Below are 16,798 nucleotides of genomic sequence, written 5' to 3' on the forward strand. Positions count from 1 at the left end.
AATCACATGTAGATAGGACAGTCAAGAAGGTGTTTAGGTATGCTTGCCTTTACTGGTCAGTGCATAGAGTATAGGATTTGGGAGCATGCGTGCGGCTGTACAGGACATTGGTTAGGCCACATTAGGAATACTGCATGCAAATCTGGTCTCTGTCCTATAGCAATGATGTAATGAAACTTAAAAGGGTCAGAAAAGATTTACAAAGATGTTGCCAAGTCTGCAGGGTTTGAGCTAAAGAGGGTGGCTGAATAGGCTGGGGCTAATTTCCCTGGTGTGTCGGAGGCTGAGGGATGACCTTATAGCAATCATGAGGGGCATGGATAGGATGAATAGTCAAGGTCTTTTCCTTGGGGTGGGGTGTCCAAAACTCAAGGGCATAAGTTTAAGATAAGAGGGAAAGATTTATAAGGGACCTAAGGGGCAACACTTTCATGAAGAGCATGGTGCGTGTATGGAAATGAGCTGCCAGAGGAAATAGAACATAGAACATAGAACATAGAAGAATACAGCGCAGTACAGGCCCTTCGGCCCTCGATGTTGCGCCGATCAAAGCCCACCTAACCTACACTAACCCACTATCCTCCATATACCTATCCAATGCCCGCTTAAATACCCATAAAGAGGGAGAGTCCACCACTGCTACTGGCAGGGCATTCCATGAACTTACGACTCGCTGAGTGAAGAACCTACCCCTAACATCAGTCCTATATCTACCACCCCTTAATTTAAAGCTATGCCCCCTTGTAATAGCTGACTCCATACGTGGAAAAAGGTTCTCACTGTCAACCCTATCTAACCCTCTAATCATCTTGTACACCTCTATCAAGTCACCCCTAAACTTTCTTTTCTCCAATGAAAACAACCCCAAGTGCCTCAGCCTTTCCTCATAGGATCTTCCTACCATACCAGGCAACATCCTGGTAAACTTCCTCTGCACCCGTTCCAGTGCCTCCACATCCTTCCTATAGTATGGCGACCAAAACTGCACACAATATTCCAGATGCGGCCGCACCATAGTCTTATACAACTGCAGCATGACCTCAGGACTCCGGAACTCAATTCCTCTACCAATAAAAGCCAGTACGCCATATGCCTTCTTCACTGCACTATTTACCTGGGTGGCAACTTTCAGAGATCTGTGTACATGGACACCAAGATCCCTCTGCTCTTCCACACTACCAAGTAGTCTACCATTAGCCCAGTACCCCATCTTTTTGTTACTCTTACCAAAGTGAATCACCTCACACTTACCTACATTGAACTCCATTTGCCACCTTTCTGCCCAGCTCTGCAGCTTCTCTATATCCCGCTGTAACCTGCCACATCCTTCCTCACTGTCTACAACTCCTCCGACTTTCGTATCATCCGCAAACTTGTTCACCCAACCTTCTAACCCTTCCTCCAGGTCATTTATAAAAATGACAAACAGCAATGGTCCCAAAACAGATCCTTGCGGAACACCGCTAGTGACGGCACTCCAAGATGAACCTTTGCCATCAACTACTACCCTCTGTCTTCTTCCAGCCAGCCAATTCCTAATCCAAACCTCCAACTCACCCTCAATGCCATATCTCTGTATTTTCTGCAGTAGCCTACCATGGGGGACCTTATCAAACGCCTTAATAAAATCCATATATACCACATCTACCGCTTTCCCCTCATCTACCTCCTTAGTCACCTTCTCAAAGAATTCAATAAGGTTTGTGAGGCACGACCTGCCCTTCACAAAACCATGCTGACTATCCTTGATCACATTATTCTTATCCAGATGTGCATAAATCCTATCCCTTACAATTCTCTCTAAGACTTTGCCCACAACAGAAGTGAGACTCACTGGCCTATAGTTACTAGGATTATCCCTACTCCCCTTCTTGAACAAGGACTCCCCTTCTTGAACAAGGTAGAGGCTGCTATAATTACAACATTTAAAAGGCAGCTGGATGAGTGTAAGAAGAGGAAGTGTTTAAAAGGATTTGGGCCAAATGCTGGTAAATGGGACTAGATTTATCTAGACTACCTGGTCGGCATCAACAAGTCGGACCAAAAGATCTGTTACTGCGCTGTACAGTTCCATCAGGCTATGACCCAGTGAGTAGGGCCTGCATTCCGTTGTGTGTTGACACGTTCCTCAGCCTTTGGTTATGTTCCCCCTTCATGTTGCCACACATGAGGATGTCCTCATAACTCCGTTGTTCTCCTGAATGAGATCCACACAAAATCTCAGTCCTCCATTTGTCTTTACAACAGTTATTAATGCTGAGAACCATTCTCTCTGCAATTTTACCATGGTATGACCCCACTATCAATCATGGTGTCCAACTGAGGGATTACTTTTCCGTTCAGAGGGTGAGGAATTTTCCAGGTAATGCATAAGCCAATTGGTTTAGTGTCTTCTGACTGAATAATGTGATACCCCTGCCTTAGTTTACCTAAATCTTTAACTATCTTTTGAAATGCTTGCTGACATTCTCCCACCTTCATTCTGATGTATCTGACCCACTCTCTCTCAGAGACCTGGGCACATATTTACATTTCTGCTCAGCAATGAGACAGGCTGATTGTCCAGGAGACATAATGCTTCAGTGCAATGTCACTCACTGTGAGTAATCTTCACTGTGATCAGTCCTCACTCCCGAGGATCTCTGCCTCTTGGTCCTTGGAGATGTTTCTGACTCTCACTGACTTCAACTGAGGCAAGCTGTCAGCCCGGAATTGAAACAGCTGTGTCACGTTTCCATCCTGTTTCAAAGCTTTGCACCTTCAAGTTAATGGTTCAGACTCTCTTTGACTTGTTTCACAGATGCAGGCTTCACCTTTTGTTCTTTATCTTCAGTTTCTTTGAACTCCTCCTTGTTGAATGACTTCCACTTCTCTGGACATGAGCCTTTTGCAGGAACTAATCTGTTTTCAAGTGAAAGCGCTGTTTGCACACAGTATTTTCTCAAGCAGCCAAACTGAACACACACTGAGAGCTTTCCATTACCCCCTGCTGGACTGTCATTGCACTTCTGATGGTGTTTGGCTCGATACAATGTCTAATTGAATTCAGCCAATGATGTCCATTGCTGCCTTTCTGAAGCGTGAGCTTTTGGGTGGGTGTCAACACCAGATTGGAACCTGGCCCTCTGCTCATATCAGAAAACTCTCAAATTTTCCTGATGGAACTGATGATTGTGGAGCCTGATGTCTCGGAGAAAATGAGGACTGCAAACGCTGGAGAGCAGAGACAAAGAGTGTGGTGCTGGAAAAGCACAGCTGGTAAGGCAGCATCCAAGGAGCAGGAGAGTCAATGTTTCAGACATAAGCTATTCCTCAGTTCCTCATTCCTGTTGAAGGGCTTATGCCCAAATATTGATTCTCCTGCTCCTCGGATGCTGCCTGACCAGCTGTGCTTTTTTTCCAGCACCACACTCTTAGAGATTACCTGTTCGAACAGGACATTCTTGAGGTCAAACACCTCGTTTTAAAGGGTGCTTCATCTTCCTTCAGGGTTCAGGCATGTATTTTGTGGACTGTTGACCAAAAATGGGAGAAGATATTGCTTTAAACCAAAGAAACTGTGTGAGAAGGTGTTTGCAGTTTTAATAAATGTTACTGCAACACATGAAACATTGCCTGAAGTAGTGAGCAGAGAATGCTCATCTTGTCGGCATGCCATAAAACAAACGATGTGTATGATTTTGATGGGGACTAGAACTTTGCTGCTCAGAGTTTTTCTTTTTTCATCAAATTACAAAGGCCCTGGGAATACTGGGACTTGATTTTGAGCTCCCTTCCCCAGTGAGGTACATCATCGTCATGGGCCTTCTACAGGGAAGTATAAATGGTGCTGTCATGTGTATGTGTGTAAAGAGTGATCACACAACCACCAATCACTGGTGACCACCACTCATCACTTCTGACCAAGCAGATGTTCCATTTAACAGCTTAAACATGTCATTTCTTTTCATAGAAATAACTCACCTTTGGAAGACAAAACTTTTGTGGTTCATTCTGGGAGCTCTGTTTGGAATTACTGGATTAATTTTATTCATTGGATACACATGTCTGAGAAAAAAGCAGTCCTCTACATGTGAGTTAATCATTCACTTTGTCTTCATTATTGTAGATGATCCTGTTTGATTCATTCATGGAATGTTGGCAGTTTCCTTCCCAAACAGGCATTTACAACAATTAAAGACAGTTTCATGGTCACCAGCACTGAGACTAGGATTCAATTCCACAACTTGTTTTAACGATAAGTTGAACTGAAATTTCACCAGGTGCTCTGCTGGGTTAGAAACCATTGCACATTAGATTTATAAGATTCAGGTAAAGACATCATAATCCCACTGGACTGTAGGGCTGTTCTCTCATTAAAGAGAAATAACTCGGTGATCTAAACTGAGGGTCAACTTGCCTCAGATGAGGTGACAGCTTGAGAAGGAGAGTCTGACATCATGTCCTCAACTGCTGGTGTCAATGTGCACCAGAAATCAGCCGTCCAGCCATCTGAGCAAGCTAACACCCAGTAATGAGTGAGTGGTGGAGAGGATTAGATAACATTAACAGTAGTAGTCAGGTGACAGATGCTGAAGTGGTACTCTATCCCAGAGATGTCCTATCTCCCAGTCCATTCAGTGTTACTGTGTAAATATAGGAAACTTTACAGAAACCTACCAGGGTCCAGTGACAGTCACTCTGAGAGGAAAGAAATCAAGCTGCAAGTTATCTTCAGAAACATACAAATAGAGATCCAAAACTGGAACCAAATCTGAAACCAATTCCCAGAGCCTGGGCCTCTGGATTCCTGTAGAACAGTAACATTACTGCTCTCCCCCCATCTGCCCGACTAGAATAGGGAAGACCAGAATAAAGTGTTCAGTAAGCTGGGAATGGAGAGATTGTTTGGCAGCAGATCAATGTAGTGAAAATGACTGGAACTGATCGCGGGGTGTCTGATCATTGCTTTCACAGCACAATCCGGAGCAGCTGATGATCCAGACACAACTGCAGGCTACGAAAATGTGAGAACGCCACAGGTGAGTTCAGGTGGTTTTTGAGGATGTTAGATTCTGTGATGGGAAGGCTCAGTCTGATGGGGTACGTTCTGACCAGTCTTTTGTCACTGAGGGCCAGATTGGTGTGATGGAGTGGGAGGTATGACACTGATCACTTCCCAACTTTAAAAGCCCAACCCCCTTCACTTGTACTCAAAGCTACAGGATGTAGTGAAGCAATACAAGAGAGCAATAGAGTTATCCTACCTTAGCATCAAGAGCCACACCCACCGAAACCTCCAAGGTGTCTGAACCGATTGTGGATAAGTATACAAAGATAAAAGAGTCCTGCCTTTTTCTCCATAACTCTTGAACCCATTAGTAATTGAAAATCTCTTAGATGTCTCTCAGCTTACCTTAAATACACCCAATGACTTGGCCTCTTCATCGCTCTGTGATAATAAGTTCCCTAGATTCACCACGCTCTGGATTAGTAAATTCCTCCCCATCTCAGTTCAAAAGAGTCGTCCTTTCACCCCGAGGCTACGTCCTTGGGTCCTAGTCTATCCAATTAGTGGAAACATTTTCTCCACACCCACTCCATCCAGGCCTCTCACTATTCTGTGAGTGTCAATCAGATCCTCTTATTCTTCCCAACTTCAGCGAGTACAGACCCAGAGTCCTCATCCTCTCCTAAGATGACAAGCCCGTCATCCCCAGGTCACTCATGTAAACCTCTTCTGTACACCATCCAATACTAGCTCATTTCTTAGAGATGGGGCCCAAACCTGCTCACAATATCCCAAATGCAGTCTGACCAGAGTCATACAGATGTACAGCATGGAAACAGACCCTTCGGTCCAACCCGTCCATGCTGACCAGATATCCCAACCCAATCTAGTCCGACCTGCCAGCACCCAGCCCATATCCATCCAAACTCTTCCTATTCATATACCCATCCAAATGCCTCTTAAATGTTGCAATTGTACCAGCCTCCACCACATCCTCGGGCAACTTGTATACTTATCCATAAATGTACCACCCTCTGCATGAAAACGTTGCCCCTTAGGTCTCTTTGATATCTTTCCCCTCTCACCCTAAACCTATGCCCTCTAGTTTTGGACTCCCCGACCCCAGGGAAAAGACTTTGTCCATTTATCCTACCAATGCCCCTCATAAGGCAAGTAAACCTCTATAAGGTCACCCCTCAGTCTCCGACGCTCCACGAAAAACAGCCCCAGCCTGTTCAGCCTCTCCCTGTAGTTCAGATCCTCCAACCCTGGCAACATCCTTGTAAATCTTTACTGAACCCTTTCAAGTTTCACAACATCTTTCCAATAAGAAATAGACCAGAAATGCGCGCAATATTCCAACAGTGGCCTAACCAATGTCCCGTACAGCAGCAACGTGACCATCCAACTCCTGTACTCAATACTCTGACCAATAAAGGAAAGCATACCAAATGCCTTCTTCACTATCCTATCTACCTGCAACTCCACTTTCAAGAAGCCATGAACCTGCACTCCAAGGTCTCTTTGTTCAGCAACACTCCCTAGGACCTTACCATTAAGTGTATAAATCCTGCTAAGATTTGCTTTCCCAAAATGCAGCACCTCGCATTTATCTGAATTAAACTCCATCTGCCACTTCTCAGACCATTGGCCAATCTGGTCCAGATCCTGTTGTAATCTGAGGTAACCCTCTTCGCTGTCCACTACACCTCCAATTTTGGTGCTATCTGCAAACTTACTAACTGTACCTCTTACGCTCGCATCCAAATCATTTATGTAAATGACAAAAAGTAGAGGACTCGCACCGATCCTTGTGGCACTCCACTGGTCACAGGCCTCCAGTCTGAAAAACAACCCTTCACCACCACCCTCTGTCTTCTACCTTTGAGCCAGTTCTGTATCCAAGTGGCTAGTTCTCCCTGTATTCCATGAGATCTAACCTTGCTAATTGGTCTCCCATGGGGAACCTTGTTGACAGCCTTACTGAAGTCCATATAGATCACAGCCTTATACAGACTCAGCATTACACCTCTATCCATTGTTCATTTCCAGCCTGCTTGAAATAAATATTAACATTGCATTTGGCTTCCTAACCGCCAACTGAACCTGCATGTTAACCTGAAGAGAATCCTGAATGTGCTGCAGAACACATTCACTGCTTAGAAAATAGCCCACACCGGCAAGAGAACAGGATGGAGGGTTTATGAAGAACATAAGGAACCATAAGGAACAGGAGAAGGCCATTCAGCCCCTCTAGCCTGCTCTACCATTCAATAGCATCATGGCAGATCACTGCATCTTTGGTGAAAGGGCAGGTGTTATTTGGGGATACTCTCATTTCCGAGGAATGGCGCCTCCTCCAAGAGGAACAAGGAGCAATGGAGACTTCAATTTCACCAAGGGCCTCCTGCCCCTCCACATCATCCTTTTTATCCCCATGGATGGCTGAAATGGATATCCAGGACTCGATAAGCCGAGGGCCACAGTGGGCACCTTTCCAATCTAATCTTTCACATCCTCAGCTCATGAAAGGTGACCTTATACCTTCATGGTTTGAGCCTCTGGCTGGGAGCATGAAACCTGCTCTGAGACAATTCCTCGTCCCCTCAGCTGATTGAGATCTGATGCACATCCCAGAATTTTATTTTTATAGCTGTATGATTCCTTCCACCAGAGTCCATGTGATTGAGTCAGAATATTATCAATTTGGGGAATATCCTTCACTTTCAGTTTCTCTGCATGTACAGTTATAAATCTGCTTGGCTCTGACTTTATTGCTGTCCCTGGTTTAAGTACAATGTGTACCTGGCTGAAGAAACAACTAAAGATGGTGCATCATCCCAGGGAACTCAGGAACCAACATTAACAATGTGTTAAACACTACTCTTGCATTTCGTTCCAGAACTCACAAGATTTTCCAGAAGATTCCAATGCTACGTACACGGTGAGAATTTTAAATTTTAAAATATGGGAAAATTACAAACATCCTTACATTGTGCATCCGCTACTCAGTCCCAGTCTGTAATATTTCTCTGTTTTCTGTTAGACATTACAGCCAATGGATCGATCTATTTACAGCAACCTTAAAGGTATGTTGCTGGAACACTAACAAAAGCTCAGGAGAAGCTCGTGGATCGGTTACATTCCGTATCAATGAGGAAAAGTGTGGGAAAGTTTCACTGAAATGAACAGCAGCACTGTATAAAGCAGCAGAGAGCAGGACATCATTTGAGCCGTGTGTCACTGTATGGAAATGCACCTTTCAGATATCATTGACACACACAGACACAGACACGTGCACACACCCACAGTGACCAGTTACTGTAATCGGTCCCACTGACTGAGAATGATTGCACTGACCAGTTCCTGCAACTAGGAGTGACCGCACTGACCAGAGTGTGTGATGAGGTGTGACCACAATGACCAATCACTGTGACCGGGAGTGATAACACTGACCAGCCCCAGTGACCATAGGGACCTGTATTAAAGCTCACTGCAGCTAATGATGCTGAACTCTCGGCGCAGCTCACTCAATCCTGAGACCTCAGACATTCACTGAAATTGTCTTTTATTGTCACATCTCACAACCTTCATGTTTGATTTTACAGAAACAGACAAGAAATAAACAGCTGACAGATGAACCGCTGAACAAATCCTCCCTGAGGGATGAAGACACCAAATGGATATTTTGATCAAGAAAGATCATTGGACCAAACAAGTCTGTTCTCCATCTTCTTTCCCAATCCCCTCTCCTGCTCCAGAAGCTGATCTGATTTGCTGCTGGCCCCAGTTTCTCTGTTCACATCAGCACCTCTCATTGGTTACATGTTCCACGACTAGATCCATCTTTGAGTAGCTTTCATTGATTCTTTCCTGAAATGTGGGTCTCATTGGCAAGGCTAGCATTTGTTCCCAATCCCTAACTGCCCTTGAGTTGATTGATACTTTGTGCCATTCAGGGGGCAGTTAAGAGTCAGATATATTACTGTGGGTCTGGAGTAACATGTAGGCCAGAGCAGATAAGGATGGGGACCTACATGGGATTTTACAATCCTCAGTGATAGTTTCATGGTCACCATCACTGAGGGCCAGCTTTATACTTAACTTTACGAATTGAATTTGATTTCCATCAACTGCTGGAGCAGATTTTAACCAAGTTCCCAGATGATTAGCCAGTGTTTCTTGATTATTCATCCAGTGACAATTCTGCCTGACCACAATCTCAGAATGAACATTACCCAGTGGGATTCAGACCGACTTTCATCGTTCCCACCTTCACCGTCTTCAGTTCCTCTTCATTTTTCATCAATTTCCTTTGAGACCCACCTTCACCATCGTAAGAAGTTTAATTTGATCAAACTTAATTATTCTGCCTTGCTTCCACAATCCCCCTCCTCTCATTCCTTGCTCCTTCCCTCACTCACTGCCCCTTCTCTCACACCCCCTCTCCTCATTCCCTGTCCCTCCATCACTCACCTACCCTCTCTCACTCACAGCTCCTTCCCACTCAATGCCCCCTCCCTCATTCACACCCCCTTGCTCACTTGCCCACACATCTCCACTAACTGTCCCCTCTGTCACTCACCCCCACAGTTCCATTACTCACTGCCTGCTCCCTCACTCACTCCCTGCCCCTCATTCACTGTCTTACCCCTCCCTCTTTACTCACTCACATCCCTCCCCACTCAGTGCACATTCAACCATTCCCTGACCCCTCCCTCACTCCCTGATGCCCCCTCACTAACTCTTCTCTCCTTCCATCGATGATCTGAGGGATACCTCACTCTCAGGCAATGAAGTTGCTTCAATGTCCTCTGTTATTTTCTCACAGACCAGGGCAACCTATTACCTCCATGTCTCTTTGACTGGAAGCTTGGTTTCTGATGCAGAGTGACACCAACAGTGTGGCTTCAATTCCCACCGTGGCTGATGTTATCATAAAGGACTCTCCTACTCAACCTCATTGTCAACTGAGGCGCGATCACTAGTCATCTCTCTCTCTCTGTGTGATAAAAGAACCGCCCTCTGGGACTTTGATGATGTTACCTTTTACCCTGACTGTATGAAGCACAGCTTTCCCCAGTGTAAACCTCCAAATTGCAGTTTTGGATTGTGCTGTGCTGGACTGAAGGACATTAACTGTAATACTGAAACCAATTTCTAGCTGTGGTTTTGATAAGTCAGCACAAGTTTTGGATGTACTGCATCACACTCACTGGGATTGAGTTATTTGCTGGTAAACTATTTCACTGAGTTATTGTAAATGATTTGGCCACAGTAACATGACATCAAGATAAAGTTGGAAGCACTGGATACTGCAAACATAGTGTTCAGTCATAGTATTGAGCCTTTTGTGTTCCAGAACTTTCTACACCCACAGCCAAGCTGTTCCAGTACAATTACAACACTGGTATCTATCCAACTGTATGGCAAATTGCCCAGGTATGTCCAGTACATAAAAAGCAGAACAAATCCAAACCAGCTCATGACCGCCCCATAAGTCTACTCTCCATCATCAGTAAAGTGATGGAAGGTGTCATAAACAGTGCTATCAAGCAGCACCTTCTCAGCAATAACCTGCTCAGTGACACCTAGTTTGGGTTCCACCAGGGTCACTCAGGTCCTGACCTCCTGGCCTTTGTTCAAACATGTACAAAAGAGCTGAATTCCAGAGGGGAGGTGAGAGTGACAGCCCTTGACATCAAGGCTGCATTCGATTGAGTGTGGCATCAAGGAGCCCTGGCAAAACTATAATCAATGTGAAACATCAACGTTCAGCACCTTTTGCAAATCCTTAGCAGTCCACATTCAAATGTCACAAGATCTGGACAATATCCAGGCTTGGGCTGACAAGTAACAAGTTACATTCGAGCAACACAAATGCAAGTTCCATCTCCAAAGCCCCTTAACATTCAATGGTGTTAGTATCCCTGAACCCCACATTATCAACACCCTTGGAGTTACCATTGACCAGAAACTCAACTGAACATCTCACATAGTGACAAGAGTGGGTCAGAGGTTAAGAATCTATGGTGAGTCACCACCTGACTCCCCAGAGCTTGTCCACAAGGCACGAGAGAGGAATGTGATTGAATACTCCCTACTTGCTTCAACACTCAAGATGTTTGATACCATTCAGGAGAAAGCAGCCCACTTAGAGTCATAGAGTTATACAGTGTGGAAACAGACACTTCAGTCCAACCAGTCCACTCTGACAACTAATCCAAACTAAACCAGTCCCACCTACCTGGTCTTAGCCCAAATCCCTTCAAACATTTTTTATTCATGTATTATCCAATTTTTTTAAACATTATAATTGTACCTGCATCTACCACTTCCACTGGAAATTCATTCCATATATGACCACTCTCTCTGTAAAAGTAAGTTGCCCCTCATGTGCTTTTAAGTCTTTCACTGCTCATATTTGAAATCCCCCACTCTATGGAAACGAGATCTGCTATTCACCTTACCTATAACCCTAACTGTTTTGTAAATATCTATAAGATCACACGTCAATCTCTCAATTATCACTACATCCATAAACATCCACTCCCTCAGTCACCAATGCTCAGTAGCAGCAGTATGGATGATCTACAAGATGCGCTGCAAACATTCACCAAAGATCCTCCAACATCACTTTCCAAACCCACGACCACTTTCATGTAGACAGCAGATACATGGGAACACAAACTCCTGCAAGTTCCCCTCCAAGCTAATCACCATCCTGGCTTGGAAATATATTGCATTCCTTCAGTGTCACTGAGTCCAAATCCTGGAATTCTCTCTCTCAGGGTATATGGCTCCATCTACCCCACATGGACTGCAGCCGGCAACTGTTCATGATGTATATAAATGATTTGGAAGAGGAGACTGAGTGTAACATATCAAAGTTTGCTGGTAACACTAAATTGAGTGGAAAAGCAAACTGTGCAGAGGATGTGGAGGGGCTGAAGAGAGATTTAGATAGGTTAAGTGATTGGGCAAGGGTTTGGCAGATGGAGTACAATGTTGGAAAATGTGAGGTGGAAGTTAAAAATAGTAGGTCAGAGTATTATTTAAATTGTGAAAGATTGTAGCATGCTGTTATACGGAGGGACTTAGGAGTGCTTGTACATGAATCACTAAAAGTTGATTTGCAGGTACACAGGATATCAGGAAGGCAAATGAAACATTGGCTTTCATTGCTAGAGGGATTGAATTTAAGACAGGGTGGTTCTACTGCAATTGCACAAGGTATTGGTGAGGCCACACCTGGAGTATTGTGCGCAGTTCTGGTCTCCTTACTTGAGGACAGGTATACTGGCTTTCAAGGTGGTGCACAGGAGGTTCCCCAGTTTGATTCCAGAGATGAGGAGCTTACCCTATGAGGAGAGGTTGAACTGCCTGGGACTGTACTTGCTAGAATTTAGAAGAATGAGAGGCGATCTTTTCGAAACATAGAAAATTATGAAAGGGATAGATAAGATAGAGGCAAGCAAGTTGTTTCTGCTGGTGGGTGAGACTAGGACTAGGGGACATGGCGTGAGTGGTGCTGGAAAAGCATAGCAGGTCAAGCAGCATTCGAGGAGCAGGAAAATCGATGTTTTGGGCAAAATCCCTTCATCAGGAATGATAAAGGGCTTTTGCCCGAAATGTCGATTTTCCTGCTCCTCAGATGCTGCCTGACCTGCTGTGCTTTTCCGGCACCACTCTAATCTAGACTCTGGTTTCCAACATCTGCAGTCCTTGTTTTTACCTAGGGGACATGGTCTCAAGAGTAGATTTAGGGCAGAAATGAAGAGGAACTGCTTTTCCCATACAGTCATGAATCTATGGAATTCTCTGCCCAAGGAAGCTGTAGAGGCAGCTTCATTAAATATATTCACGACACAGTTGGATGGGTTTTTGCATGGTAGGGGAATTAAGAATTATGGGGATAAGATAGGTGGGAGGAGCTAAGATGATGGATAGGTCAGCCACGATCTTAATAAATGGCGAAGCAGACTCAACAGGCCAATTGGCCTACTTCTGCTTCTATTACTATGAAATTATCAAAGATTCTGCTAAGTTTAATGGAGAATAATCTCACAACTACTTTCAGGTAGAGCTGTGGCCAACATTTCTGATTAGGTGGAGATTTTATGGATTGTTTACTGCAATGTAGGTTTGTTACTTTCACAAATGATTAGGTTGTTATTATCACAAATGATTAGGTGATCTTCAATTAACCTGCTCACTATCGCTTTAAATGATTGTAATACTGAATTCATTGTCAAAATAAAGATTTTTAAGCAATTATTAGAAAGCTTAGTCTCACTTTTGGCTTCTCCGACACCCAACAATTAAATCAGAATGAGTATGGCAACACTTCTACCAATTAGATTTCACTTTCTACCCAATCAACGGTCTCCTTTCATACAGCATTAATGTTGGGTTGGTATTTTTGTTATGAAGATGTGGATGAACAATACCTCTAAGAGAGTAAAAGCTAGCAGTGACAGGACCAACTGTTCTCAATAAGACACAATGTAACATTGCTCCAGCTATTGGGGTAGCTGGTTGCCTAGAAACGACAAAACAGATTCGAACTAGGCCGATCCATTTAAATTATACCCTGAAAAAATCCATACTCCAATCCAGTTTGAATTTAATATATTGACAAAGTGAAATGTCAATGACACAATCTGATGCTTTGGCAGTATAAGACCTGGGAAAATTAAACAGTTGACAGGAGAACTGCCACCAGACCAACAGATAAACTGCTAGTCAGAACTCTCTGAGAGTTACCTGTCTAGAAAAAAAACCTCAACACTGATCTGGGGAGCAAATCTACCAATGAAGACAAAAAGATTTGACTGTTGGCTGGTTTTAAAATTTGAATTTTTCTGTAAATCTTAATTTGGAGTTTTATCGGACTAATATTATAGGAAAGAACGTAAAAGATAGATTAGAGGAAGGAATTGTAAATAATTGTTAATTATGCTCTGTTAGAAAGTTGTTAATTTTTACTTGAAATAGCTCTTACCACTCGAATTTACTGCACAGAATAAATCTTTTGTGTTGCTGGTTTAAATTAAGCAGAAGGGTTCACCTCATGTTGCAACGTTTTTATGAAGCATCTTGATGTAACCAATCTCAGTTTTCATGGTCCCTGTAGGAGTTTGGGTTAATATAGGGAATGTGGTTGCTACGGGAAACAGGTTTAAGGTGGAAGATGATTCCTATCAGAGATACAATTCACGTGGGGAAAATGAATGGACACAGTGTGGAGACTATCTTGCTGCTGGTACTGTGCCTGTAATGCTGAAACTACTCACTGTGGAGTTGAATCTCACATCTCAGCAGATCACTTCCTTCCAGAGAGATGAACAGAAACTGGAAGAACAGCCTCACTGTTTATCTGCAACGTGTCAATACATTTCCAGCAAATTTATTCATTGTTGGCCAGCCTACTTCCTCCTTCCTCTTTCTGTGCTGCATATTCAGCAAAAGCCTCGAAGTTCCATGTTACTGAGATCCTGAAAGAGCAACAGTACAACACTCTGAGAAAGGACAGCAAATGAAAAACTACATCTCTTTGAAATGTTTTTTCCTGAAATGCTCCACTTTCACTTTGATGCTCTCTGTCGCAGTGGATAAGTAAATGTTTTGCTGTCATAGAATTCTGTGTTTGATATTGATTTTCAGATTGTGTGCTGGTGTTTGAGTCAGTAGTTTGTAATTTGGAGTTTCCTATTTAGAGTTGAAATTGGGCTTTCTCACAGTGCAATGGGAGCATCTCGTGTCAAACATGACACTGAACAATACTGTCCAGTAGTCGCATTCCTGGACTTCCTGCAGTTGTCATTTGAGAATCCCATGCCCAACTCTGTACAAAGCTGCTGACTGAAGCACTGAAGTCAATGTTGACGCCGTGTGGTTAAAGGGTCCCAAGGTGAAAGATGAGGCGTTCTTCCTCCAGTCATCAGGTGGCTTGGATTTGGCGGTGGAGGCGGCCCAGGACTTGAATGCCCTGTGGGTGACCACACGTACCGTCCTTTGGCCGATCACTTCAACTCCACCTCTCAATCCACCACTGCAAGTCCTGGGCCTCCTCCACCACCAAATCCAAGCCACCTGACAAGTGGAGGAAGAACGTCTTCCTCCTTGAGACCCTTCAACCACACGGCATCAATGTGGACTTCACTTGTTTCCAACTCCCCCCACCACCCCACCTTATCCCAGATTCAACCCACCAACTTGCCTCCGCCCTCTTGATCTGTTCTACTTGTCTACCTTCCTTCCTACCTATCCATTCAATCCTCCTCTCCAACCTATGACACCCACCTCTCACCTGCATTTACCTATCGCTTTCCCAGGTAACGTTCCCAGCCCTAGCCCTAGCCCCAGCCCCAGCCCCATCCCCAGCCTCCTATTTATCTCTCAGACCCTTTCCCTCCACCCACCACATTCCTGATGAGGGGCTTATGCCCCAAACATTGACTCTCCTGCTCCTCAGATGCTGCCTGACTGACTGTGCTTTCCCAACACCACACTCTTCGACTCTTCTTCAGAATTGTTCTGTAGAAGAATCAAAATGAACTCTAGACATTTAACTGTTTCTCTCTGCACAACTGCTGCCAGACCTGCTAAATTTCTCCAGCATTTCAAGTTTCCAGCATGTCCAGTATTTTGACTTATTATCATTGATGTTAGTATAGGCTAAGCTTTAAGCACAAGAGCAAACGTATTGCAGCTGCAAAGAGGTTCTCAAAAAACTTATAAAATGAACTGAATTGAATTAGATTATTATCACGTGCAAAGTCAAGAGTGTGGTGTTGGGAAAGCACAGCAGGTCAGGCAGCATCCAAGGACAAGGAGAGTCGACGTTTCGGGCATGAGCCCTTCGTTAAGAATGAGGTAGATACAAAATTAAAAGAATGATAAATAAAGGTCGGACATAAGAATAAAAAGGAATTAGAGAGGGCACCAGACTCACAGTCCTTTGAGACCAGTCTACACCAGCACCGAGCTTCCAGACCGCACCGGACTTCCAACCCCGAGGACTCGCCACCCCGTGCCTGCCCCCGGTCCAGGACTCATTTCCCCGTTCCTACCCCCAATCCGAACTCACATCCCGGAGCCTGCACCCCATTCCGGGACCCACCTCCCCGCGCCTGCACCCCATTCCGGGACCCGCCTCCCCGCGCCTGCACCCCAGTACGGGACCCACCTCACCACGCCCGGCCCACAGTCCGGGACCTGCATACCCATGCCTGCCCGACAATCTGGGACCCGCCTCTCTGCACCCGCCCCCCCAATCCAAGACCCGCCTCTCTGCGCCCACCCACAGTCCGGGACCAGCTTCTCCGCGCCCACCCCACAGTCCGGGACCCACCTCCCCGTACCTTCCCTAAGTCCGGGACCCACCTCCCCGCACCCTCCCCACAGTCTGCGAACGGCCTCCCCAGGCCTGCCCCGAAGTCCGGGACCAGAATCCCCGCGCCTGCCCCACAGTCTGGGACCTACCTCACCGTGCCTGTCCCCAGTGCGGGACCCGCCTCACCACGCCCGTCCCCCAGTCCGAGACCCGCCTTCCCCACAGTCCAGGAACCGCCTCCGCTCACCCACCCCACAGTCCGTAACCCGCCTCCCCCCGCCCGCCCACAAGCGCGGGACCCACCTCCCCGCGCCTGTCTCCCAGTCCGGGACCTGCCTCCCCGCACCTATCCCCCAGTCCGGGACCAACCGTTCCCTCCGCGACTACCTGGTCAGGTCCACTCCCCCAAACAACCCACCCTCCAATCCTGACACTTTCCCCTGCCACCGCAGGAACTGTAAAACCTGTGC

At 45.3% G+C, this 16,798-nt stretch overlaps 1 protein-coding gene across 2 annotated transcripts in view; it reads left to right on the top strand.

The window, feature by feature from the left end:
• LOC140482709 (immunoglobulin kappa light chain-like) overlaps positions 1-12,534 on the top strand; it is a 45,190-nt gene extending 32,656 nt beyond the window's left edge. The window contains exons 4-8 of one of the 2 annotated variants that reach the window (XM_072580246.1): positions 3,953-4,072; positions 4,957-5,021; positions 7,893-7,934; positions 8,037-8,079; positions 8,599-12,534. In XM_072580246.1, the coding sequence (XP_072436347.1) occupies positions 3,953-4,072; positions 4,957-5,021; positions 7,893-7,934; positions 8,037-8,079; positions 8,599-8,615 (287 nt within the window). In that variant the 3' untranslated portion in view covers positions 8,616-12,534. The remainder of the gene's footprint in view (positions 1-3,952; positions 4,073-4,956; positions 5,022-7,892; positions 7,935-8,036; positions 8,080-8,598) is intronic. The other variant, XM_072580247.1, reaches the window with a different exon arrangement.
• Positions 12,535-16,798: the final 4,264 nt, after the last annotated feature.

The sequence above is a fragment of the Chiloscyllium punctatum genome, chromosome 11, assembly GCF_047496795.1.
Source record: "Chiloscyllium punctatum isolate Juve2018m chromosome 11, sChiPun1.3, whole genome shotgun sequence".
Classification (NCBI taxonomy): Eukaryota; Metazoa; Chordata; class Chondrichthyes; order Orectolobiformes; family Hemiscylliidae; genus Chiloscyllium; species Chiloscyllium punctatum.